Below are 26,301 nucleotides of genomic sequence, written 5' to 3' on the forward strand. Positions count from 1 at the left end.
GTATAAAACTTGTGTTTGAGACAAAGAATTAAAATCTTTTATCTTCCTTCACCTTGTAAGACTTTTAATGCAAATGTTTCAGTCCCCCAGATCCAGTAAAACCACAGTTTACACAAAGAACTGCTCCTTTGTTCCAAAAATTTGGTGGCCTGGCCCAGTGACCTCTTTCCCCATTTTCCATTTCCTGTGCACCGACTCTTTTCAGACTAGCCAATCGAATAAGGTTGTGAAACATGACCTTAAGCTAGGAACCTGGAAGACACAGCCACTACCCAAGTTAGAATAATCACCAAACACCCTTCCTGTCTTTTATAAATTCACTCTTCTGAACAAACCCGTTGATCAAGAGTAAAATCTGCCTTGCCCAGACACTTCAGTTGGAATGGTGGTTCCTTCCTTTGCCTCTCAAATATCTTTGTAACACCAGCACGCACATGACAACTCCCAACTGGTTCTAACTCCAATCCCAGGAACCCAACGCTTTTCCGCCCCACTGGGGTACTGCACACTCAGTGCAGACAAGCACACAGGTTAAACACCCATAAACAGAGGCGCGGGTGGGGAGCGGTGGGAATGAAAAAAACATTTTCCCTGAATGAAATGATTGAACAAACTTCACCAAATGCCAAACAGCAACAGAAAGGGAGGAAATCCTGTAGATTTAAGCGTGTAACTGGCCGAAAGGAAACCTGAGATGTCTAGACAAGAGGAACGCATCTGCAGAAGGGCATAGACCACACTGGCCATTGTCAAAGCCCCTTCGGCTACAGGAAGATAATAAATAGATTTCTGGATTACTGGGGGAAAGACCTTAGGACCTGCAGCAAGCACTAATTAGGGCAGCTTCACACGCGCATCCTAGGCAGTAGGCGCAGCACGGTCATCTTTGAACTGGCCGGCTTAGCCATCCCTACTTCCCCAAAGCTCTCCTCTCCCGGACTCTCTCCCGCCGCCGTCCTCGCGCGTGCGCGCGACCTGCCCTCTGCGCCTGCGCGGCGTGACGACGCCACACGCTCCCGGAAGTAGGAGGCGTCCGGCGGAGTTTGTGTGACGGCCGCCGCGGGAACGTGAGCGCGGTAGTTTTTCAAGGGAGAAAGGCGGCTTCGTGGGGCTCGGTGGAGTGACAGCGAGCGTCAGCGGCCATCTCCCGGCGCGAGAGGCGGCATGGAGGACGAGCGGGGCCGGGAGCATGGCGGCGACGCGGCGCAGCAGAAGACGCCGCGGCCAGAGTGTGAGGAGTCCCGGCCGCTGAGCGTGGAGGTGAGGGTGCTCGCGCGGGGCGTCCTCGCTCGCTCCCCTGCTCCGTCCCAGTCGGGGCGAGCACCCTGAGCTGAGGGAGGAGGTCGGGCGGGAAGTTCCGAATGAGAATTCCGCGTAAACATTCGGCGTGCGCGGGCGCACTGCCGTCTCATCAGCCCAGTGGCGCTGATTGGCTGAGTTATCTCCCGCGCCCACCCTCACCGCCAGATGAGGCTTCAAGCCATTTGGGGTGCTCCGGCAGCCTGTGTCTTCCCAGCCCCAGACGGCCCACTGCCATCTGCACCCCGAGGTGCGCCTGTTCCCGAGAGGACCCTCCCCCGGTGTTTTCCCCATCCCCTTACTGTCATGCCCAGAACCCTGCCACGATCGGCTTAATAAGTGATTTGGTACCCCACTGGTACATCCTCACGACAGCAGCACGATTGTGAGACGATCCCCGGACTTTTTTTATTCATCTTGATGAATTAGTGTTGGCTAGCGCCGCGGGTTGCGAACCAGATGCTAAAATCCGTCGCTTTTTCCTAATAGGAGTTGAGCACTAAAATCCAGGGTAGAGAGATGGCTTGGCCGCGAAAGGCTAAGCTCAAAACCAAAATGTCAAAAGGTGGGTATTCCGAAGAGGCTTCCTAGTGCCTTTGTTTTTTCCATTTACACCTTCGCGTAGTAACCAGAATAGCCTTTAAAGTATATTTTAAGTCTGAGTGTGTCTAGTTTGCTCTGCTCATTCCGTGCCTTCTTCGGTTTGCTTCTTTTCCCCCTTTGCTCATTTCTTAGCACATCTTTGCTGTCCACTCTGGCTTCCTTGTGTTTTATAGTGGAGTGTTTTCAAACTTAAGGATCTTGTGTTCCCCTTGTACTGAGCATGCTTCTCAGGATCTTTCCAGATTATTCCCTTTGTTAAATTGGTACTTTGGAAGGCTGAAAGAAGCTTCCATTTGCCCCTTCTAGAAAGATGCCCCTTTCATTCTAATTTACGTTGTGGACAACATCATCTAAGTCGGTTCTAAAGCTAATTTTAATTTGTAAAGCTTTTCATAAGGGAAGGCGAATGTTCTTCATTGCCTTTCAGAGTCCTGAGACTTTGAGAGAGAATGCTTTCAAGGCCTGGGTCTGTGTTCCCATTGATTCTTAGCAACTGTTTTGATTTTTCAAAACAAAAGTTTTTTTGTTGTTTTTGAGATTTACATAGTAAATTTCCACCAACTCCAATTTCAGTGGTTGATTTAAACCACCAGAAGGAAAAAACCGGCATTTTAATGTTTGGACATGTTTGTTTCAGTGTGCAGAGGCAAAAAAACTTTTTATTTATTTATTTATTTATTTATTTATTTATTTATTTATTTTGTAAATGGGTAGTGCATAGTATTTGGCAACAAAATTGTGAAAACAGGTTTTGTTGAGAAGTGGTTACTTCCTCGTTACTTTATAAAACTTTGATACTTTGAAATAGGTTGTGTTCATTTAAAAAGTGTGCAAACCCATCCTTAAGTTCCACACTCTTAAGGCCCTTCTCTGCAGTACAGCAAATTAGTAAAGTTCATGATCCTTTCCCATAATGTAAAGGGATGTCTTATTTGTAATATTACAAACGTGTGTATATTTAATTGGGTGCATGCAGATTACAGGATGTCAAGGATCTGTGAAATGAGTATTTCCTTCCATGCTGTGACTCCACCTCCATTATTCTTATCTGGCCAGTCCTGTATGTGACACGTGAGAGAGGAGTCTAGAGATGAGTGAATGCTAGTGCTAATATTGGGTGTTAATTCACTAAGAGTGTGCATTTGCAGAGAATTGTGAGTGTGCGGTTGTGAATATTCCCTTCTGTTCCTTTCCTTTTAATAAAAAGTTATTTAAACTTTTTTTTTTAAACTTGTAGTGTATACCTGAAATTTGGGAGTAATAGATTTCACAGAATCAAGGCTGGTAGTTGAACCTTGGCATCACAAGTAAATCTTTATAGAAATGACCATTTATTTGTCTAGAATAAGTGCGTTTGTGTGATAAATTTTCAAAGCTAGATTTTTAGGTAAGAATTCAAGTGTATCAGAATGGATTTGTTCAAAGAGAATTTGTTTAAGTTAAGGATTTTGGTTAAACTTTTGTTTAGAGTTTTGTAACCTGAAAAACAATGGAGCTTAAAATTCATTGTAACTTTAAAGTATCCTGATAATGTCTAAGGAGAAATTAAAATATGCCTGAAAGCTAGTTATTTGGTCAAAGTGCAGTGTGATCTTAAAAACACTTGTCTAAGCATATTTTGATTTACAAGGTAAGGGCTTGCTTTTGTAACATGTATTTTTGACAAGCTTATTCCCGCTCATGAACAATTCATGCAGTGAAATTATTGGCCTCTTTCTCAAAGAGAGCAGCAATGAGAGTTCTGAGTTCTCCGGCACAGCACCTAGCAGTTCACTCCTAGTAAGTTTGGTGCAGTTGGAAGCTTAGAGTGGGAGGCAATCTTGATCCTTTGACAGTCTCAAGCTAGGGACTGCAGCCTCTCTGTGGGGATTCCTCTTTATTCCATAATTAGTAAAGTTTACTTGGGGACAATGTAGTAAATTATGACCAAGTAAATACACATTATATGTTAACAGTAAATTAACTTTTTCAGGCTGAGTGTAGTGGTACATAATCTTATTGAGTGCTCTATCTGCATGTACATCTGCATGCCAGAAGAGGGCGCCAGATAGATGCTTGTGAGACATCATGTAATTGCGGGGAATTGAACTCAGAACCTCTGAAAAAACAACAGTGCTCTTAATCACTGAACCATCTCTCCCACCTGTAAATAAACTTTTTGACAGTTCTAAAAATATCATTTATATTTGTAATGTCGTATATAGACATTTAATTAACTTTAAAAATTCCTTAGAAATTATTGTATTTGTGGTTTAGGTCTGCCTATGAGGAATATAGAATAGTCACGTGACACAAAAGGACCACTGTAGATTTGAATAAATGGTATAATGCGTGACTTAAATTGTGGTCTTTAAAACAGAAGGCATTTGTCTGTTTTAATGCTAGGAAGTTTTAGTTCTGAACTGACATCTGCTCTCTTTTCATTTGGGGCAGGTTCTGTTAACTTTGTGAAATAAAACCAGGTTAAAACGTCCTCAGGAAGTCACTGATTTATGCATGCACGGCGATGTAAAAGTCACTTCAACAGTCTACTTCTGAGTTTGGGATATTGTTTGTGAAAGGATTTGTTTATAGTCTTGTGATCATAAGTAAAATCACTGTTTATTAGTAGTTAGCCTGCTGTATACACAGTCTCATACTTGGATAAATGCTACCAAAATACTGTTTACCATTACCAAGTATCATCTAGGACAATTATATTTGTGTAGGTGAGGAACCTACAGATCAGAGGCTAAAATTGCCCAAGGGCACGCTGCTAGTAACTGGCTAGCCGAGGCCCCAAACTGACATGGCTCTGACTCTAGTGTCTATCCTCCTTTTACTTAGCTTCATTGCCTCTGAGGAATCTTGTGACTCAGAATAGAGCGAGGCCAACTATGTTGGAAACAACTTTTCATCTTCCTGCCCTCCTCCACTGGCGCCAAGGGGAGCTTTTCACTGTCCATGTACATGAAGAGTTTGCAACTTTAAAACTATATCTGCACGGATTATAACTTACCTCTCCTTATTTCATAGAAAAAGCAGCGATGCAGACTTGATGGCAAAGACACAGATGGATCTAAGTTCATAACCTCCAATGGCGGTGACTTCAGTGACCCGGTTTACAAAGAGATTGCAATGACAAATGGTTGTATCAACAGGATGAGCAAGGAGGAGCTCAGAGCTAAACTTTCAGAATTCAAGCTTGAAACAAGGTCATTAAAACTAACTTCTAACTTGTTACTTGAAGCAGTTGATATACTCTAGTTCTTAAAACCAAAATCACCTTCTAGTTACATAAGTAGTACCTGCTCATTTTAGAAACCACTAAAATATAATAAAAGTAAAAATTTCCTACCATGAGATAATTCAAATCCAGCTATAATTTATATTCTTTAGCGTGAGTCTTCTCATGCAACTCTATTTTCTTCTTTAGAAGGCAAAAGATCTGTTTGAGTCAAAGTTTGTGAGTATTTTAGAAATGTACTATCAGTGTGTAACTGTATAGTCATGTCTGTGTAGCAAGTATGTTTCCTTAATTTTACCTTTGAGTGTGGTCTGAGGTGCCCTTTGTTTCATGGTCATCTGGATGTTGTACTGTGTGAGTCGAGCCCACAGTCCTGGATGTTGTAGTATATGAATGTTGGATTCCTGGCCAAGTACAGCTGAGGGGGCAAAACACTGTGGCCCAGGAATTCAGAAATGTGACATTTAAATTATGCCAAATAGGAAAAGGAAGGAGCATATTTCAGGCAAAAAGAAATTTAAAACAAAACAAGAAGGAAGACCTTGTAATTTCTATTCTATTTGTATGTTTTCTGTCATATGTTCTTGGCTTTATTGTATAAACAAACTTAAAGGAATTCGAAAGCATGTCACCAATTCAGACTACAGCGCACAGTGCTGTATAATCATAGCTTATGGTATAGCAGCATGCTGTGGGGAGAAGGAGTGTTTGACATGATACTGAAATCCTAAGTTGAGGCCAAGTGAAGGACCCCTGTGCTGAAGTCTACTTTTACCTTGTGCCTGAGGGAAGAAGCCACTGAAGAGGACTTACACAAGAAATTGAATTAGTGCTCAGTTTTTTGTTTTTCTTTGGGGGGGAGTGCGTGTTTTGGATTGGTTAGTTGGTTGGTTGGTTAGTTGGTTTGGCTTTTTATGAGACAGGGTTTTTCTTTCTAGCCCTGGCTATACTGGAGAACACTCTGCAGACCAGGCTGGTCTTGAACTCACAGAAATCAGATCCTCCTACCTCTGCCTCCCATGTGCTGGTGCTAGGTTTAGTGCTCGGTTCCTACTGTGAGGTGAAGCAGTGTGCTACAGGCTGTGAGCGTGGCCTCTGCTGTACTCCATGAAGCTAAGAGAAACTATAATAGAGAGATTGAGGGTAACCTGGTTCAGAGTGGTTAGTGCTCAGAGGTAGAGCTGGTAAACATGGTGCTCGGATATAGAGGAGCAAGGCAGATGTTAGAGAGGAGAGGTTTTCACCCTGGGCAGCTAGTTCAATGTTCAATGTTTGTGCCACCATCGGGCCATTTCTTCAGAGAAACAACAGATAATAAGATGAAGAAAAGAAATGAACAGAAAGTAACTTTATAGTAGTCACATCTCACAGGTGACCCAGTATCTTAAAGTGAAAAGGGTTGAGGGACTTTCCTAGGTTGATAATGTATGAAGAAAACATTAAAACATTGGGCATGATGGCACACACCTTTAATCCCAGCATTTGGGAGGCTTCAGAAGCAGGTGGATCTCTGAGTTCAAAACCAGCCTCCAGGACAGCCAGAGCTATATAGTAGTGAGACCCTATCTCAAAAAAAAAGAAAAACTACTAAAAGGATTTATTTAAAACAAGCATTGGTTGATTATCGTTTTCAATAATATGTAGGATTCTTGTTCAGTGCTTCACTGGTCGTTTAGAAAGGAAAACAACTGGGCCAAAATGAAAGTTTTAAGTCACTGATTGGTGATGAGACCAAGAAATCGAGCAACCTAGGTTTACTCACTCTTACTGAATATCTTAGTGATCTCTCAAAGCATGCTCTCGGGTGGTATATTCTCAATTATTTTTGAAGTAGCTGTAAGACATTCAACTTAAGGGCCCTAATGCTTTCATAGTTGTCTAACCCAGGAATGCAGAAGAAAGAGTACAGTGTGTTCAATTTACCTGAATTTTCTTATCCAACATTACAGTTTGTCATGTATATATGTCATTATATACATTATATCATGTATATAATGTTAATACAGGGCAGTGTTGTGTGCAGGTTCACGGTTATGGCTCGAAATACTAGATACAATGAAGAAGACACTTTTGTGAAGGAAATTTTTGTCATATTAATCATTATGTTTTCAGTAGCTCTTTGCTAGCTTAGCTTTGAGGTTTTCTTTTTTTACGTTTGTCTTAGCCAGAATTCCTTAGTTATGCTATGGCTGCAACTGCAAGCTAATGCCAGCAGCTAGGAGTTTTAATTCTTGACTGTAACATTTACTTAATCTTATGTTTTTAGAGGAGTCAAGGATGTTCTAAAGAAGAGACTGAAAAACTATTACAAGAAGCAGAAGCTGATGCTGAAAGAAAGCAACGCCGTGGACAGTTACTATGACTATATTTGTATTATTGACTTTGAGGCCACCTGTGAAGAGGGGAACCCAGCCGAGTTCCTACATGAAATTATTGAGTTTCCTGTTGTTCTGTTGAATACACACAGCTTAGAGATCGTAAGTGAATGTTGTATTTTCATCTGTTTCACTGGCACCTATTCTGTTGTTCATCAGTGAGCCAGGAGCTCTTGTTTGCCACCTTAGCTGCAAATAGAATTACAAAAGGAGATTTCTGCATATTGCTGTGAGCTCCACATCAGCATGATTAATAGAAAAACCACAGAGAAGCAGTTCTAGGGACGGTTTCTATTCTTGTCCATGAGCTAAAATTGTGCTTTTTCTGTTACCAGTCTCTAGGGGAGTGACAAATGAGCTGGGAAAATACCCCGGTGTGTGGTGCTGAGAGTGGTTCTGTGAGTGGCTCTTGGCATCAGTGTGTTTCCTTAAAGCTCCTTAGATGGTTTTGATGTACAGTGAGGGTGGGACCGTTTGTAGAGATAATTGTTGATGGCATAGGGGAAACATCTAAGCCTACATTCCCAAGCCATACATGTATGTCCCAGGTAATTATCGGCACTGCATTTTAGGTTCAGGACTTCCTAGAATTAATCCTTCAAAATAATGCCTCCTGTCTTATAAACTGAGTGAGGAGATGTCACAGTACCTCATCAGTCCATTCACTAAGAACAGAAAGGCCTGTACATGGTAATGCACAGCTTTTCTGCTCAAAACCTCTTAGCTATGTTCTCCCCCTCACAGAGGACAGCTTTAGGCCATCTTTTCTTGCACCTGTGAAGCAGGGTCTCTCACTGTTTGCCACCTGCGTAATCCAGCCTGTTTCTAAAATCAACTTCTCCAAGCAGATTAGTAGTCAAAGTAAACGGGAAAATGGCAGCTATGAAGGCAGCTAGATACCCTTGGGTAACTCATGTCTTAGGGTTTCCATCGCTGAGAAGAGACACCATGACCAAGGCAAATCTTAAAAAGGACATTTAATTGGTGCTGGCTCACAGGTTCAGAGGTTCAGTCCATTACTATCAAGGCAGGAAGCATGGCAGCATCCAGGCAGGCATGTTGCTGGAGGAGCTGTGAGTTTTGCATCTTGTTCTGAAGGCAAACAGGAGAAGACTCTCCCACATGGCTAGGAGGAGAGTGTCAAAGCCCACCCACAGTGACACACTTCCTCCAACAAGGCTCCACCTCCTAATAGTGCTACTCCCTAGGCCAAGCAAACCACCACCCGTCATTTCATTTCTTCTCTCAGTTCAGGACAATGATTGAGCCTTTTTCTTCCCTCATCGAGGCATAGGACACATTGCTTTCAGATGTATTCTCATTACATGCTGTCCCACCACAGGAAATCCCCATTCCATGATATTGCTGGCTACCTCCTCCTTCACGGAGAAACTCTTTTTAAATAAGTTACATATACTCCTCTCTTTGTTTCCTTCTCAACATTCCTTATACTTTTTTCAATCAAGTTTAAGCTCTGTGCTCAAAGTTTATAAAGGGGTGTGTGTGTGTGTGTGTGTGTGTGTGTGTGTGTGTGTGTGTCCGTCCATCTTTGCGTGAAGGTCAGAAGACAGCTTTGCTGAGTTGGTTTTCTACTTCATTGAGGTAGGATCGATCTTCATTGTTTCTGTTGCCTACCTGTTCCAGGCTAGGTGGGCTGTAAGCTTCTGTGTAATTCTTCATCTAGTTATTCTGTTTTCTATCCTTGTTACCAGTCAGCTTCAACACAGTGGCCCAAGGAATACTAAACCTTGCCATGACTTCTGATTTAACTTTATATTAAAAAATAAAACATAGTTCATGTGTTAATCTAGCCTCCTTTTACCTTGGTTTGCCTCCTGTTTTCTCAAAGATGCTGACCATTTTCCAGCTGGTTATCCACATACACACCCTGCCCCCAGAGACCCTCCAGGGTGCTAGCGTTCACCTCTAAGTAAAGCACACCTGATTATCTCGTGACTCATAGACATCCCTGTAGAGCTGTTGTCTGTAATCCTCCTTCCTTGGTTCATACTTTTTTTAATGATTAGTATTTAGTCCATGAATAAATATGTCTCTGTAGTATGCTTATTGAAAGTGATCCCCCACCCTCGGCCTCTAAGTACTGGGATTTAAGGTGAGCATCACCAAGCAGGCTCTGAAAAACTTTGCCTCTTTGTTTGTTAGTATATTTAGTATTACTTGATTATAATGCCAAAGGAATTACATCCTTGAAAGGTTTTTATTTAAAAGTTATAAACCATGGGACTGGCAAGATTGCTCAAGGGGTACTTGTGCCTAGCCTGAGGACTGGAATGAGCATGGTACAAAAGGAATGACTACTCCCAACTTGTCCTCTGACCTTTATACATTTGTGCCTTGGTAATCACACATTCATAGATACACACACCAGAGAGAGAGGGGGGGGGAGGGAGAGAGAGAGAGATACACAAATAAATACAATTAAGATGTTTGAAATTTTCATAAATTATAAGTGGTGTGTGATAGCATGCTCTCCCAACACTTGGGCCAGAGTCAAGTAAAGCTGACCTGGTCTACATAGTGAGCTGTAGGCCAGCCAAGGCTATATAGTGAGACCTTTGCCTCAAGCAAAACAAACTCTCCAAATAATAATTAAATTGTTAATATTGATACCTCACAAGGACTTTTATAGGTTGTGTATATTTATAACATCCAACAAACTAAAATTCTTGTTTAAAAAATAAATTGGTAAATGGATTTATTTGATTTTTGAAATTAAACTGTTCTTTGCTACTTTTTACTTTTTTCTTTTACTGTTCTTATTAAACCTCTGCTTAACAGATTGTTGTATGGTAAGGTCAGTGTGTCATAAGAATTTGTTCTTTTTCCTGGCGAGATGGCTCAGTGGTTAAGAGCACTGGCTGTTCTTTAAGAAGATCCAAGTTCTATTCCTAGCATCCTCGTGGTAGCTGTCAACTGTCCATAACCAGTTTCAGAGAGTCCTCTGGGACTCTTCTGGGTGATGTACATGCAGACAAAACAGGCAAACATAAAATAAAAATACTCCCCTCCCAATTGAAAAAGCAATTTGTTCTTAGAAAGTCTGTACATTTGCCATTCTCAATGTTTAAACCTTTGAGGGGCTGGAGAGATGGCTCAGCAGTTAGGCTGCTTATCAGTAGCCTCACAACTTACTGTAATTCCTGCTCCAAGAGATCCAGGAGAGCCGACAGCCTCTTGTGGCTTCCATAGCGTGTGTGTGTGTGTGTGTGTGTGTGTGTGTGTGTGTGTGTGTGTGTGTGTGTGTCTGTGTGTGTGTGTGTGTGTGTGTATAACTAATTTTTTTTTAAAACTTTCTACAAAAAGTTATTTTTATTTGTATATAGTTGAGATTACCAGTTGCCATGTGACTACAGCAATTTAAATCTTCAGGTTTTGAAATTGGTCTTAATTTTCAAAAAATAACCTAGTACTTTGAAGAAAGCATGTCCAACAGGAGGAAAAAAAGAAGCTTCCTCAAAGTTCTCAGAGTTGGGAGCATATGACTTGGAAACCAACATGAAAAGTTGCTACACAATTATTGTTCTTATAAGTTGCTGTAGTCACATGACAAAGTTTGACTTTGGGTGTTTAGTTCCATTGACTGCTTTTATGGAATGAACAAGAGCTGATTTCCTACAATTGAGGCCTTGTTTCTTCTGAAGAATGTATTGTTTTTACAACCCATTATCGTAAAGTATCAGCTGTGTCATTTTACAGGTAAAGAGAATATTTACCTCAGTGTGGTTTGAAGGTGTGCTTTCAGACACCTGCTAACTTGATGTCTTTAAAATCCAAAATAAGCTGTCTTTAAATGTAAATATCAGAAGGCTTTCTGTTAGGGGATCTCCTTAGCAACTCTGAAATGATCCGTCTAGAATAGATGCAGTTCATCTGCGGCTGGATTTGTTGGTGTCCATGTCTTGTACAGTAGTGACGTGAAACACTCTCTCTTATGTCCTCCCTGCAGGAAGACACGTTTCAGCAGTATGTAAGACCAGAGGTGAATTCTCAGCTTTCAGAGTTCTGCATTGGTCTTACTGGAATTACTCAGGTGACTGTTCTGTTTTAATTTCTCTTGGGTTTAGTGCTTATTTTGAATTTGAAATTTTTAAATCAGTGGTTTCCTTTGTGGATGGTTTAAAAATTATTGTTATAAGCCATTTAATTTGCCGTTTTCCTTGTTTTGTGAGTCTTTCTTACTATAATTAAAATAACACCAGCAAAAAGAGATGGTTCCGTGGTTAAGAGCACTGGCTCTTCCTCCAGAGGACGTGTGGGTTTGATTCCCAACATTCATATGGTCATTCACAATCTAGACCTAGGATCCAGGGCCCTTTTTTGGTCTCCATAGTCACTAAACACGCACACAGTACATATATATGAAGGCAAAATACCCATACACATAAATTTTAAAAGAATTTTTTAAAAAATTAGTAAACTGTCGCTTCTCCGCCTTTTGGCTAAGACCAAGTGTAAATAATGTTATAGTAATATAATTATGATAAAAATTTTAACAAAATGGCTTAGAACTGGTGCAGTGGTATATACCAGTCTCACATGCTAAGGGAGTAGGGGGTGCAATTCTGAGGTTAGAGGTTCTCTTGAGCACAGATATTTGAAACCAGCCTGGGCAGCCTGGGCAGACTCACCTCAGAAACAAAAGTTAAAGCGTCAGCTCTACACTTAACCATCCCTCAAAGTTGTGGTGTTGCAGCTAAGATTTCAGTTGTAAAATGGAGCATCAGTAAGAGCAGTGTCACTTTGCTGCACTCTGTGACACGTAGGCCTTAGAACGGGTCTGTTACAGTCCTGACTACACCTTTGTTGGTCAATCCTGGGCTTTTGTTTAAGTTTAATGTGTAGCTTTTGTTAATTTACTTGGTTCTTGTTCGCTATAGTTTGTTCACTGTCTCCCACTCTGTGTTTATGTCAAGTCTCTTCAGTTTCTGCTTTGGTAGTGGATCAGACAGATAAACCAGTGGTCACGGTTTGGGTGGAAAGAGTGACAAGCTAGTGTTTATTTGGTTGTGAAGGCATGCATACAGAGGGCTTACGTCTATGTGTGTTGGAAGGTAGGGCTGCCCTGAGAAGTGTCTTCATGTTAATGACTTGGGCTGCTCATGGTAGGTAAATGAGCAGAAAGGAAGGCTTGGGCATGTTAGGTGTGTGGTGACAGAACTCGGTGTAGTTCAGCATGGCTCAGGTCTATGTGCTCTTAATATGTTTGAGCTGGGCAGAGGCGAGCAAATCATAAAGGGTTCTATGATCCTGAAATCAAGTATAAGACTGCAATTTGTCAGATTGATGTTTTAGAAAGTCCAGCCCTACAGCAGTGTGACTGCCACACATACCGTAGCTTAGTGTAGTGTGGAGAGCGCGAGATCCGAGATGGAGAATTCTTACGGGCCGCTAAAGAGAGCCACTAGGGCTGATCTTTGTTCTAGTTTGCTTTCTATAGCTGTAATAAATGCCAACAGCAACTTGGGAGAAAGGGTTTATTTCAGCTCCTCCCTCAGATCACAGTCCATCACTGGTGGAAGCAGACAGTGGAGGGAGGTTTGCTGACTGCCTCACTCAACTTGCTTCTGGCTCAAGCACAGCAGGCCTTTTTATTCAGCCTGGGGTGGTTCTACCTATAGTGGGTTTGGCCCTCCTAGCTCTAGGTCACCTGTGTGGTTGACAAAACCAGGACAATCTTAAATCTTAAATTTTGGGAGGATTGTACACCCAGTTGAAAGCAGTCCCTAACTGTTGGGTATAAAATGACCTCTTCCTACTGTCTCAGGTGAACATTTAAGTGGTAAGTAAATAGGTCTAAGTCATGGAGATCACAGAAGTTTAACAGTTCAGATACTGTTCCCTCCAACAAGCAGTAACTACACCAACCTCTCTCTCCTTCTGTATCTTCAGGATCAGGTAGACAGAGCCGATGCTTTCCCTCAGGTCCTGAAAAAAGTAATCGAGTGGATGAAGTCAAAGGAGTTGGGAACTAAGTACAAATACTGCATATTAACAGATGGGTAAGTAGGACAATACTTCCAAGTCCCTGTTAACAAAAGAGGCTCTTAATTCATTTAGCTTCTACAGTGTCCACAGAGTGTTACTCATTAAAGTCCCAGGAGGCACTCTACAGAGAGAGTGTGTTTTCTTCTCATATTCTTTCCCTAGTTAACAGTTGAATTCTCAGGATGGAGGAAAGGAGGAAAGCCACCAACACACCAAGTCTGTAACTAGAAACCCAGGGTGATGCATACTCCCATGGACTCTGAAACTGCTTGTCTGTGTCCCTGTGGCCGTCCTGATGTCTGCTTGCTCACGGAGGCCTACAGCTTGGTGTCCTCTTGAACTACACATTGCTCACACAGCTGCCTCACCCTCCATTCTTCAGACTGCCCACTCACTCAGGGTTTGCCCTTCCTCTGCCCAGCTCATGTTTTATTCCTTCTGGGAGATTCTCTTCCCTATCACCCTCTCCTTCAGTTTTGCCCTGCACCACAGCTTGCTGCTCCTTCCACATCTTGCAGCCACTGGGATGTCTGCCATGCTGACTGTCTGATGTGTGCTCTTTTTTATAGGATGTTGGGAATCCTTTCAGAGCATGTCCTTTATTACCCTATAGCCTTCCAAGCCCAGTTACCTGTCAGATGAAAAGAAATGAGTACTGGGTGTTGGGATGCTCACTTGAGAATTGGAGGCAGGAGGATCAGGGATTCAAGGTCAGCCCACATCGGGAATTTGAGGCAATCCTGGGCAGTATTTTGGGACCCTATCTCAAAATTCTACTTATGTTTCCTCCCTGGGGGAAAAAAAACAGAAAGAGAAGAAAAATGAAAGTCTCCATAGGAAAATGTGAAGGGTTGGAAGAAGGATTAGAGACACTGTAGACATTGTACCAAGGTCAAGGTAAAGGAAAAAGCCGTAAACAGCTTCTCTTCTGGTTTCTGTTATGCCATGTGCTGTGCTCCCAGGTTAGGGTGCTGTTCACACAGGTTTAGAGGTCTTCACAGGACAGGAGGTGTGCATGGAACTTACCACATTGTTACTGCTTTTAGAAATCTGGGCTCTTTAGAAATCTTACTGATTTTGAACATGGGCAGTGTTCCTGCTAACATTGACAGTCGTTTCTATCACATTACAAAGTGGAGGCAATTTTTTAAAATCTTAGATATTATGATAGATCATTCAAAATTGGTATGATGTTTTGTTTTGTTTTTGTTTTTATTAGAACAGTAGCAAAAATAGTAGTTGATGCCTCCAGAAATAATTTAGGCAGCTCAGAGTTAGTGATGATCGGCTCAGGCTGTTAAAAGCACACAGAAGCACGCCGTTGTTTTTGATTTTATGGTAACTGAGTTGAGGGACTGTAACATTTCCTGCTGAAGTTCTAATTGCTGCTGTTTTGACTTTGCCCAAGGAAGGCCACATTCGAATGAGCTCAGCTCCTGGCCTTGTTTGGAGACAAGGTCTTAGAGTACAGCATGGCTCTGACTGGTCTGTGCGCTGGAAGTTTGGCCAAGAATCAGAACCACAAAAGCTATCAAGATGAGCTTAGTAAGAACAGTTTGTCAAGAAAATACTGCATTTTTTTTCCCTTTTAAAAACTTTCTAGGAATCAAGGTTACTTTTCTAAGCTTGGTATTTTGCGTGAATATGAGGAAGTTAATGAAAGAAAACACAAATAGAAGCACTTACTTCATACATTTTTCTCTCTTTATAAGTTCCTGGGATATGAGTAAGTTCTTAAACATCCAGTGCCAACTAAGCAGACTCAAGTACCCTTCTTTTGCTAAAAAGTGGATCAATATTCGCAAGTCTTACGGAAACTTTTATAAGGTAAAAATTCCTTTTTTATTATGTTCTTAACCATGTTTGCTCTATTTTACATAAACATTCAGCTGTGATTTTTATGGGTACTAAATTGTTTTAGGTTTTTAAATTGATGTGTATGAGTGTTCTGCCTGCATGTGTGTGTATGGACCATGAGCATATCTGATGCCCATGGCGGAAAAGATGGGGTCAGGTCCACTGGAGCTTGAGTTGGCGATGGTTGGGCACCACCACACGGATCCTGGGAACGCAACCTGGGTTCCACAAGAGCAACCAGAGCAGCTCTTAACAGCTGGGCCAGCCCTCCATCCCATGGATTTTTTTTAAAGGTGTTTTTCACAGGAAAAAAAGAAAGCTATGTAATTTTACTTTTTATAATCTCGGTTGTATTAAGATTAGAACTATGGTTCCTCTCTCTGCCTTTTATTCTCATTTAATGCATTACCTTTAACAGACAGATTCATAAATGGATTGCTTCTGGGACAAATGCTATAGGATTTTATTTTGCTTTTGTTGTGTACTAGAACTTGAACCTAGGGCCTTGTGTCTGCTGGGCAAGCACTATATGCCTAAGCTGTTGCCACTCTTTTTTTTTTTTTTTTGGAGCTGAGGACCGAACCCAGGGCCTTGCGCTTGCTAGGCAAGCGCTCTACCACTGAGCTAAATCCCCAACCCCTCGCCACTCCTTTTTAATTTTACTTTATTTTGATCAAAGTTATTATGTATAAGTAGTATAGAGTTTAAGCTAATATTTAAAGACAGAGAAATGGGCACTCCGGTCACAGTCCTCCTCAGAAGTGGTTCTTATTCTCACACAAATCCTCTCACCTGTAAGAAGGTGGTCTCTTCACATATTTACCTTTGCACTTTTTGGGTTGCATGCTTAGGCTTATTCTAATAAGCCTAATTTTCCTTGTGACATAGCTGTTGAATTCCTACAGTGAGGCCTGGTTCAGCTCTGTTAAGTCTCCTGTCTCCTGCCATGCATGTTTATAACTGAGTCATTGCTCAATGCTTGTGCCTGTGAGACTAGAGACCACTCAGGAAGCCTCCCTCTCCTGCTGTCTGTGGGATGGAAGCAGGGCCTCAGCAGGCAGCCGCTGCAGAGGGTGAGGTCGTGAGCTCGTGCCCACCCCTGGCTGGTCGGACTGTGACACTTCCAGTACTCAGTCTGTGGCTGGCTTTCAGGGTTCTGTCTGGGAGCCCTTAATCTTGTAATTTTAGCTTGTCTGTCCTTCAGTCTTCTGAAAGTCCCTTGGCTGTTTGCTTTGTCAAACAGTCCTTTTGTCATGTCTGATTCTTTGTCATCATCATCTCCTTTTACAATGGCTCTTGATAAAGTATGTCCTAATGTAGTTTGATTTTTTTTTTTTTAAAGAGGTACTTTTTCTTAAAAACTTTATTGAAAATTACATTGGCAGGGCAGGGAGAGTGGTTTTTTGTTTTGTTTGTTTCTAGTTTAGGGTTTTTCAGAACAGTGCTGCTAAAAAACGTTCTTGCTTGTCTTCTGGTGACTTGGTGCTCACGTCCTAGGGTGTAAACCTGGGGTGCAGCTGATGGTCACACGCTGTGTGCCTCATTGGTGCTGCTTCTTGTGCTGCCTCCTTGCAGTCAGATTGTGTCCTTCACAGCAGATCCAGATCCTTGTGCCATCTGGGACTTCCTGACACTTAGGCGTGCGCTGATCTGCTGGGGCTGTGCTGCTCTGTCTGCCCATCCTTTGTTCTTTTAAATTAGGCTTTTTGCTATTAGTTTATCACGGTTCGGCTATGCCTTGTTAGTCCTTTGATTATATTTTATAATGTTTTTGTTTTTATGGGTTTTTCTTGTCACTCATTTTGGGAATAAAAAAGAGCCCAACTTTTTAAAAATGTTACAAAAAAATCTAAAACCTATCTGAAAGGAAAATCTGAGCCAGGCATGACTCAGCTCCAGCCTAAAGAGACGCTGTCGCATTTCTGTGCTGTCCTCACTTGCTTGTCTTCGCTATTTTGAATCAGAAAACTGACAACAGCTCATCACCTGTAGTTATTTCACCTCCTGCTCAGCTTTAACCTAGTTTTTTAATTTAAAAAAATTCATAAATATATTCAGGTCACAATTTTTCCCTTTCTCAACTCCTCCCTGATCTTCCCCATCCACCCAACTCTTATGTCCTTACTCTTTAAAATACCTGTGTATACGTGCACACACCCACACACACAAACTCACAAAAATGGAAACCAAAGTATACAAGCAAATGACCAATAAGACCAAAAAAATACCCCAAGGTAAAATAGCCAAAATAAGACAAAAGGTATGAAAATACCATTGAACTTTTTTGTGTTGGCCAGTTACTCCTGGAGGGTGGTTAGTATACTCAGTGAGATGCCATTGGAGGAAATTTAACATTTCTGTTGCCCGTGGGCATCAGTTACAGATAACCTTGGTTAGGGGTGGGAACTTTACCTTCAGCACTGGGACCCCATCCCCCTTGAACCTTTGCAGGCCCTGTGTATGCTGCTACAGCCTTTGAGTTCGTGTGTCTCAGTCCTCATGTCTGAGATACGGTTTCCTGGGAACCATCTGTCACTTCTGACTACTCTTCATCTCTTCTGCATAGATCCCTGAACCCCTCGGGCAGAGCGGGGTGGAGACAACCATTTAGGACTGAATGCTCTGAGGTCTCACCCTGCAGACTGTGTAATCCTTCGTCTCTTTGTTAGTTCCCATCTGCTGTAAGAAGCTCCTCTGACAGAGGGTGAACAGCAATAGTGTTCCTCTTCCCTGGGAGATGCCTGTGTTGTTATGAAAAAACCCAGCAGCCTGACTCGTCTTCTGCCCAGACCATTGAGAATTGATTCTTAGTTTGCCTCCTTGTTCCAGGGCATGGAAATGTCTTCCTGTTCCACATTGTGGGCACACCTTCTCAGTGCCACCCATTTTTATTCATTCCCTAATTAGTCAGTCCAAGCCCTCTGGCTTTCAGAGTCTCCATCGAGAAGTCAGATCTTATGCTAGTGATCTACCTTTATATGTGACTTGGTCTTTCTCCCCTACAGCTTTTTGTTTTGTTTTGTTTTGTTTTGTTTTGTGTGTTTAAGTGTTGTGATTATTGAAGTGCTATGGGGAGTTTTCTTTTCTGGTCTGTGTATTTGGTGTTCTGAATGCCCCTTGAACCTTGCTGGGTATCTCCTTAGAATTAGGAAATTTTCTTTTATGATTTTGTTTAAAATCTTTTCTGTGCTTTTAACCTAGGTTTCTTCTCCTTTCTTTGTGCCTGTTGTTTGTAGGTTTGGTCTTTTCATAGTCTCCCATCCCAGATTTCCTGGATGTTTGGAATATGGGGTTTTTGTTTTTTTCTTTTTTCTAAAACTTATTATTTTCTTTGATCTTTTTTTCTACTGTGTCTTTGTGACCTGAAAGTTTCTCTGCCATTTTGTTTTTATTTTGACTTTTATTTTGACTTACTGAACTTTTCAAAAAAATTTTCCCTTTGATCTTTTAGAGCATCACAGGAACTCACTATGTGGACCAGGCTGACTTCAAACTCACAGAAATAGATCTGCCTGCCTCTGTTTCCATAGTGCTAGGATTAAAGACGTGGTCCACCACACCTGGCAGTTTGACTTTTCTTTAGTGATTCTATTTCTCTTTTAGATTCTCTTTTCATACCTTGAATTGTTTTTATAATTTCATTTCACTGTTTTCCAGGTGTTTTCCTGGTCTTTGTTCAGACATTATTCACATCCTTGTTAAGGTCCTTGAATGGATTCCTAATTGCTCTCCTGAAGTTTTTGTGCTGTGTCATAGCTAAATTGCTTTTCTTGCTTTTTAACTGAACTGTTCATAGTTCCTAATTACTTACTTGGTTCTTTATTTTCCAGGTTCCAAGAAGCCAGACCAAACTAACAATAATGCTTGAAAAATTAGGCATGGATTATGATGGGCGACCTCACAGTGGTCTTGATGACTCTAAGAACATTGCTAGAATAGCGGTTCGGATGCTTCAGGATGGATGTGAACTTCGAATCAATGAAAAACTGCATGGGGGACAGCTGATGAGTGTGTCCTCATCCTTACCAGTAGAGGGCGCTCCAGCCCCACAGATGCCGCATAGTAGAAAGTAACTGCGTTTTTGTCTGGATCAGTTGCTACAAAGGTAGCAAGTGAATGAATCTGAGCTAGTACAACCTTCAAGCACCTTAAACGTTTACTACAGTTACAGATAGATGGTATGTATGCAGACATTTTGTGGGAGGGCACACCAGATTCTTTGTCACCAGCACTTTTGATATGAGCAGTAACCAGTCACACACAGTAACCAGTCCCTGCTTAGAACTGAATTTTATAATGTAAGGTGTCCAGATGTGTTCCTTTGCTTTTAGGATGAAAGATTTATTGGTTCATGCTTTGAACGTCATGTCTTACTGATACTGAAATTTAAAATGATTTTCTACATTACCACCATTAAATTAAATACATTTTTTGAAAGTGTGGAAAGGATTGAAAGGCAGTGTTTACCCATTGAATTTTAAGTAAAGTGTGGTCCTTTTAACTTTGTAAGTTTGTAGGTGAAGTTAAGGGGTTACCAGTGAGAGGTTTGTTCCAGGAATGCTGTGTGTGCGTACCAGATAATACAGGTGTTCAAGTTCTGTACTTCAGATGGCATAATGTTTATATATCACCTACACATATTCTCCCGTATATTTTAATGATCTCTAGGTAGCTTATACTTAATAAACGATAATCCTTCAGGGAATAATGATCAGAAAGAAGTCTGCAAGTTGGTGTAGACACACCCATAGTGGGCCTCCCTACACAGCACATGAGTAAGTTGCTCAGCCAGCCCGATCTGGGAAGAAACCAAGGATCTGAGACAGAGGTGACAGCAGCTGTCCCGTGTGTCACTCACTCTGCTCCATTCAACAAAGTGCTCGCTGAGCAGCAAATTCAGGTGTTTCTTTTTGGAACATTTTTTGCATATCTGTATCTGTTCCTGTGTTCAGGCCAGGGAGTCATTTCTGAAGGGGCCTACCTTGACAGCCTGAATTTGATCCCCAGAACACACATGATAGACAGAATTAACTCAAGGATGTCCCCTGATTCCCAACATGCACACCGTTGGAATTGCTCCCACATATACACGAATATGTGTCCAAGTAAGCAAAATGTAATAAAGTACTGGGATCTCATCTCATAACTGGAAACCTTGTAATAGGCCATAGGATCTAGTTTAAAGTCTAGTTACTGGAGAGCACAGATGACTCAGTGGTTAAGATCACTTGCTGCTCCTTTAGAAGACCCAGGTTCAAGTCAAAGAATCCAATAGGCAGAACATTCATAAGCATAAAATAACTAAAATACTGGGCAGGGGAAATGGCTCAGAGGTTAAGGGTGCTGGCTGCTCTTTCAGAGGTCCTGGGTTCAGTTCCTAGCATAAGTGAATCTGAGGCCATCCTGGGCCATTAACGAGACCCCGACTCTAAAAAGTGTTAGTAGGAAATACAAGTAAAATTATGAGAGCTATAACTTACAAATCAATGGGAGATTCTGAAGATTTGCTCATTGGCTTCCCTCTCCTTTGTGAATGTGCCCTGCTTTGCGATTGACTTACAGCTCATGGTAAACATTTGTTGTATTCAGTACTGTGAGGTGAAATGTTTTGTGCCATAGTTATTAAACCTGGCTTGTCTTAGTGAGTGACCAGTATATATTGGGAAATAATTCCTATTTCTAAAATCAAATTGTGCTCTGGAGATAATGATGTAAAACTATCTAGAGGCTGAAAGTGTGGACTTACGGAATTAAACCCTTCTCGCGATTTTCATGGACCAATTTTTGCCTGTTTTGTTGTTTGTTTTGCTTTTTACCCTTTCCTTAGTAATTGTGATCATATTATTTCTGTGAGCAATATAATCTAGTAGATTCATCAAGCTTTTCTAACTCAGCATCAAAGAAAAAACAGATGTGCTTGGTGACCTGAGAATTTGCTACACAGGCTTGCAGAGCTGCTCAGGGATGGAAAGAAGCACATCATTGTGAGGACAGACGCCAGGAGGCCTGCTAGGCTGACTCCATTTTCCCACATAAGCCATGTTGACATCAGGGCAGGTTCGTGCCCTAGGAAAATAACTGCTTGTTACCTCATTGCATGGTTGCCACTGAATAGGCAAAACTACCATTGGAAAATTAAAGGATAGCAAGGAATACTAATGCCTTCCTCGTTTTTTTATTTTTTTGTTTTTTGAATCCGGCTGTTTACACTTATTCCTAGTCAAGTACTTAACTTTTTTTTTTTTTTTAGAATGCTTTTGACTTTACTTAGTATTTTTCCATCTTTACTCACATTTGAGTCTCTGTCAAAGCCCTCTGATTTGATTTGGGTTTCTGCTGAGCTAACCTGTTTATAAGTTATCGACTCATAATTCTTGAAAGGGAGCTACTGCAGAGTGCGTGCATTGTGTACAGATACTGCTGCTTGTAACTGCTGTAACGTGCTACACGGTGTTCCTTGTCACTTCGAGCTTTGTCTCCTCAGCAGCCATGCTCGCTCCTTCGGTTTCCGTTTACTTGCTTGTACGTGGAGATTTTTTCCTGTATTCAAGTCCATGCAAACTGGTATATATCCTCAGCTGTATTTTGTCTGTTTTTTTTTTTTTTTTTTTTTTTTTTTTAAATACTGACCCTGAAAATTCTTTCTCTCCATCTCTCCCTCCTTTGGCTTGATCAAGCAAAAAGAAGGAAGAAGAGTTTTTCTTTTATTTGGCATTTGTTCTTGTGTGCATGTGTGCGGGAGAGCTTATGTGCACCATTGTGCCCTCAGATTCCTGTGGAGGCATGGAGGAGTCATGCCCTGGAACTGGAGGTACAGGTGATTGTAGCACTAATATGGGCGCTGGGAGCCTGAGTTCATGCCCCTGCAAGAGCACTCAGCACTCAGCCCTGGAGCCATCTCTCCAGCCTAGAGGATGGTGTTTTCTTTTTCTCCCTCCCCCAACCCCCTTCTTCTCTTTTAGGCATTATAGACCTGCTTGCCTGCTGTAGGAATAGGTTTTCTCCGCTGGGGTCTCAGGCAGAGGATACTGCTGCGGAAGAACTGTTTATTTAAACTGTAACTCCCTGAAGGGTAAAAGGACATTTAGTTCACCTTCCTGGATATCCCAAACGTTACTGTGCAGCGTGATTGAGAGGAAGATTTCTGAGGAAGGAGGGATCACAAGTGGTCAATACAAAGAGGTCACCCACCTCAAGTGAGCTGACCCACATCCTTTGTGAAGTCTGGGAGGGGTGTGTCCTGTTTCAAGGAAGACTCTCTGAGCTGCTGTAAGGAGACTGACTTCCTTAGCGATGGACTGAGACGCCTTCATTCCAGCAGGGGGTGTTGAGAGCCTTCCATGTATAATCAATTCCAGTGTTGATAAATGAGTGGTCCCATTAAGTATCTTCTTGTCCTTAGTGCTGACCCACATTTCAGCTCTTCCTGGCCCCACACAGCATCAAGCTCACACCGGAGCAGAGGATCCACACATATAACCATGAGCCAAATTTGATGTCAAGTGGCAAGTTAAAGTCGAGAGTGCTTGTGCGTGTGCATGTATGTCTCTGACAGGGTGTGCCTGTGTGTCTACACTGGTTCAAATCCTTCAGTACTGTGATGACAGGTAAGTGCTACCTACTCATGCCGGGGATGTGAATTGTAACATGGAATCTTAGGAAATAAAATCTTGGTGTTGTAAATAAAGACCTGTGGGATGGCTCCCGTTTGCGATTATCTGCCTGCGTTCTGTGTTTGTGCTGCAGCTGCAGAGGTGAATGTTCACTCTAGAAAACTCGCCTGCGAGCTGCCTAGTCCTCTGTAGAAAGTTGGTGAGCTTTTCCTGATTAAAAACATTAAACTCACCTGATTAAAGAAAGAAGAATGCTACGGTACAGTAATGGTTGCATTGAGTCCTGTTGGAGTAGTTTAACTGAAAATGTAACAAGCTCGGAGTCTTTGGGGAACCAGAAGTAAATGGGTGAGGAAAAGGACTTTCGTTTTAAAAAGAAGTTACCCCAATATTCTTGGGTGGAATGAGGTATACTGTGTTTACTAAGACAGGCTAAAAGGCTTGAGATTGGGGGATAGGGTACTGTGGTCCCTGAGGATACTTAACTGCCGTGAGTCCACCTACAGCCTGCTGCCATAGTGCGGCAGAGCCTGCGCTTTTCTGTACTTGGAGTCACATCTAGATACTTCATCTTAGAAAGCCCCAGGTCAGTGCTGTGGGAAACGCTACATGCAGTGTTGCTGGGGAAGATGTCTGCTTATGTCCTACACAAATAACAAAGATTCTTGTGTGTGTGTGTGTGTGTGTGTGTGTGTGTGTGTGTGCGCGCGCGCGCGCGCGCGCCTTCAGATGCCAGAGGGACCCATTAGATTCCCTGGAACTACGGTTTCAGATGAGCTGCTGTGTGGGTGCTGGGAACCTGGGTCCTCTGCAAGATTAGCAAGTATTCTTAACTGCCAAGCCATGTCTCAAGCCCCAGTATTTCTCGTCACACCGTGTTTTCAGTCTGACTCTTGAAGCTATAGGGGCTGAATCTTTGGATTGTGTGTCAAGGCTTGGCTATGCAAATGGGGATTCCAGAGCTTGACCTACAGGCTGCCTTTACACTTCCAAGGTGGTGTCCTCAAGATAAGTCACCTTAGGGGGTTGTTTTGTTAGTTTACTGTTTGTTGAGTGAATGCTGACCAATCTGGGTTCATGCAATATGTTTTTTTTCTTTTATTTTTTTAATTGTTTTTTATTTACATTTCAAATATTATCTCTCTTCCCAGTTACCCCTCCACAAACCCCCTATCCTTTCCCCTGTCCCCCTTCCTCTATGAGGGTGCTCCCACACCACCTCACCAACCTAGCATTTCCTTACACTAACTAGGGCATTAAGCCTCCACAGGACTGAGGACTGACCTTCCCATTGATTCCAGTTAGGGCAATCTTCTGCTACATATGTACCTGAAGCCATAAGTTCCTCTATGTATACTTGCTGGTTTAGTCCCTAGGAGCTCGGGCGGGGGTGGGGGGGTGGGGAGGATCTTGTTGATTGATTTTGTTGTTCTTCCTATGGAGCTGCAAACCCCATTCATTCTTTCTAACTCCTCCACTGGGGTCCCCGTACTCAGTCCAATGGTTGGCTGTTGCGAGCATCTGTATTGGTCAGGTTCTGGCAGAGCCTCTCGGGACAGCTATACCAGGTTCCTGTCAGCAAGCACTTCTTGGCATCGGCAACAATGACTGGGTTTGGTGTCTACTGATGGGACGGATCCCTAGGTGGGGCAGTCCCAGGATGGCCTTTCCTTCAGTCTCTGTTCCATTCTTTGCCCCTCATGCGATGTGATTAATAACAGTTTTGATACAAGTCCTTTCCTGAGCGACCAAGAGAACAAAGTCTATAAGCTTGCTATGCAATGTTGCTCTCCAGAGCAGAAAGCTGTTTTTACTTGCTTAATCACTACTCCATTGAACTTGGGTTTATTTTCTTCATTGATTTATCAATGAAGACCACTTTAGTCCTGAAATACTATCAGGACTTGTGGTCTTCATCACCTGCTCTAGTATACATCCTTAGCATAGCACATCCTCAACCATCACTAAGTTTAATTGGACTTTGTCTCACTCTCTTAGTCCCTTTTATGATGTTGACACTGTACCACACACTAGGCCTTTATAGAGGACAGGTTGGTTTCTCCATGTTTTGAACGCTGGAAAGGCCAATGTCCAAGTAGTATATTTGGTAAGGTTCTTGCACACAGCGATGTAGAGAAAATGGTGGCTAGAAAATGTAAAAGCACACCAGCTTCGATATCTCCACCCATAAAACTACCAGTTTTGTCATGCAGGCCCACCCTTATAACCTTATATGACTCCAGTTATCTTCCAAAGGCTCTACTTTCCAATACCATCAATGTAGGAATTTGAAATGTTTCCAAGACAAAAGCTATGGGCTCTTCAAACCAGTGCCGTGTTCTAGTTGGATTTCTCTGTTGATGTGATAAATACCACTGCCAACGTCAGTGGGGAAGTGGGGGAGGTATTATATCTTAGGAGGCAGTGCAGGAACTCCAGCAGAGGCAGGGAGCTTGAGGAAAGCTGCTTAATGGTGGCATTGCCCACAATGGGCTGCACCTTCCTACATCAGTTACCAATCAAGTAAATGCCTCAGAGATGCCCACTGGCCAGTCTATCTAGGCATTTTCCCCATTGATAATCCCTTATAACTGGGCTGTGGTAAGATGACAGTTGAAGCTAACTAGGAGACACTGTCCATCCCTACCTGTTCCTCTCATAGATCCATCTAAAGCACTACTCTGCACTGTGTCTCAGAAGCTTACATTTCACAAGACAAAAGTCAAGTGTCTGGCATTCAGAGCCTCCAGTCTGCTTTCTTACACTTTCTAGGTTTGAAAGTGCCTATCTGCCCTGGGCTAATCATGACACACTCCTACTTTTGTCCCCAGAAAGTAGTCTCTCAGGCTTGGTCTCTTGCTTGGGCTTTTAAGAACTGGCTTTGAGCCTAGCCTTAGGAGTCTCCCCTGACTTTAGAAATGTCTTCTGTTGTGTTTTCGTCCATGTAGGTTCTTGTACATTGTGCAATGTGCAATGTATCCTTGGAAATAGGTGAAATTATTCCTTTAGGTCCGTATCTCTTCCTGAACTGGAAAAGTTGGTGGCTTATAGTGGCTGCCTGGGTAGAGTTTCTATTTTCTTGTTCCTATGAACCCTGAATCTCAGCGTTAGAAATGTTTAATCCTTTCAATACTTGGCTTTCCCTCTGGGTGCCAGGAGAAGCAAACAAATGTTAAGTTCATACCTAGTCTGTCTGCATTGCTGGTTTTAAAAACTCTCTTAAGTATTTTTGACCTTGAGAAGGTCATTCAGTGCTTGCCTTCTGTTTTAGAGTAGTAATCCTTCAACTTTTTTGTTTGCATAAGTACTTTTTGAAAATTTA

At 42.2% G+C, this 26,301-nt stretch overlaps 1 protein-coding gene across 2 annotated transcripts; it reads left to right on the forward strand.

Moving 5' to 3' along the window:
- Nucleotides 1-1,023: 1,023 nt before the first annotated feature.
- Eri1 (exoribonuclease 1) lies at nt 1,024-21,147 on the forward strand. 2 transcript variants are annotated; one of them, XM_032918971.1, is made up of 7 exons: nt 1,024-1,260; nt 4,918-5,096; nt 7,395-7,605; nt 11,471-11,554; nt 13,414-13,523; nt 15,222-15,336; nt 19,197-21,147. In XM_032918971.1, exons 1-7 carry the CDS (start codon nt 1,165-1,167, stop codon nt 19,437-19,439), a joined length of 1,038 nt encoding a protein of 345 aa, XP_032774862.1. In that variant the 5' UTR covers nt 1,024-1,164; the 3' UTR covers nt 19,440-21,147. The 2 variants fall into 2 exon arrangements, with proteins under 2 accessions (XP_032774862.1, XP_032774863.1); XM_032918972.1 differs by lacking the exon at nt 1,024-1,260 and adding an exon at nt 1,653-1,864.
- The last annotated feature ends 5,154 nt before the right edge of the window (nt 21,148-26,301 follow it).

The sequence above is a fragment of the Rattus rattus genome, chromosome 13 (genome assembly GCF_011064425.1).
Source record: "Rattus rattus isolate New Zealand chromosome 13, Rrattus_CSIRO_v1, whole genome shotgun sequence".
Taxonomy (NCBI): domain Eukaryota; kingdom Metazoa; phylum Chordata; class Mammalia; order Rodentia; family Muridae; genus Rattus; species Rattus rattus.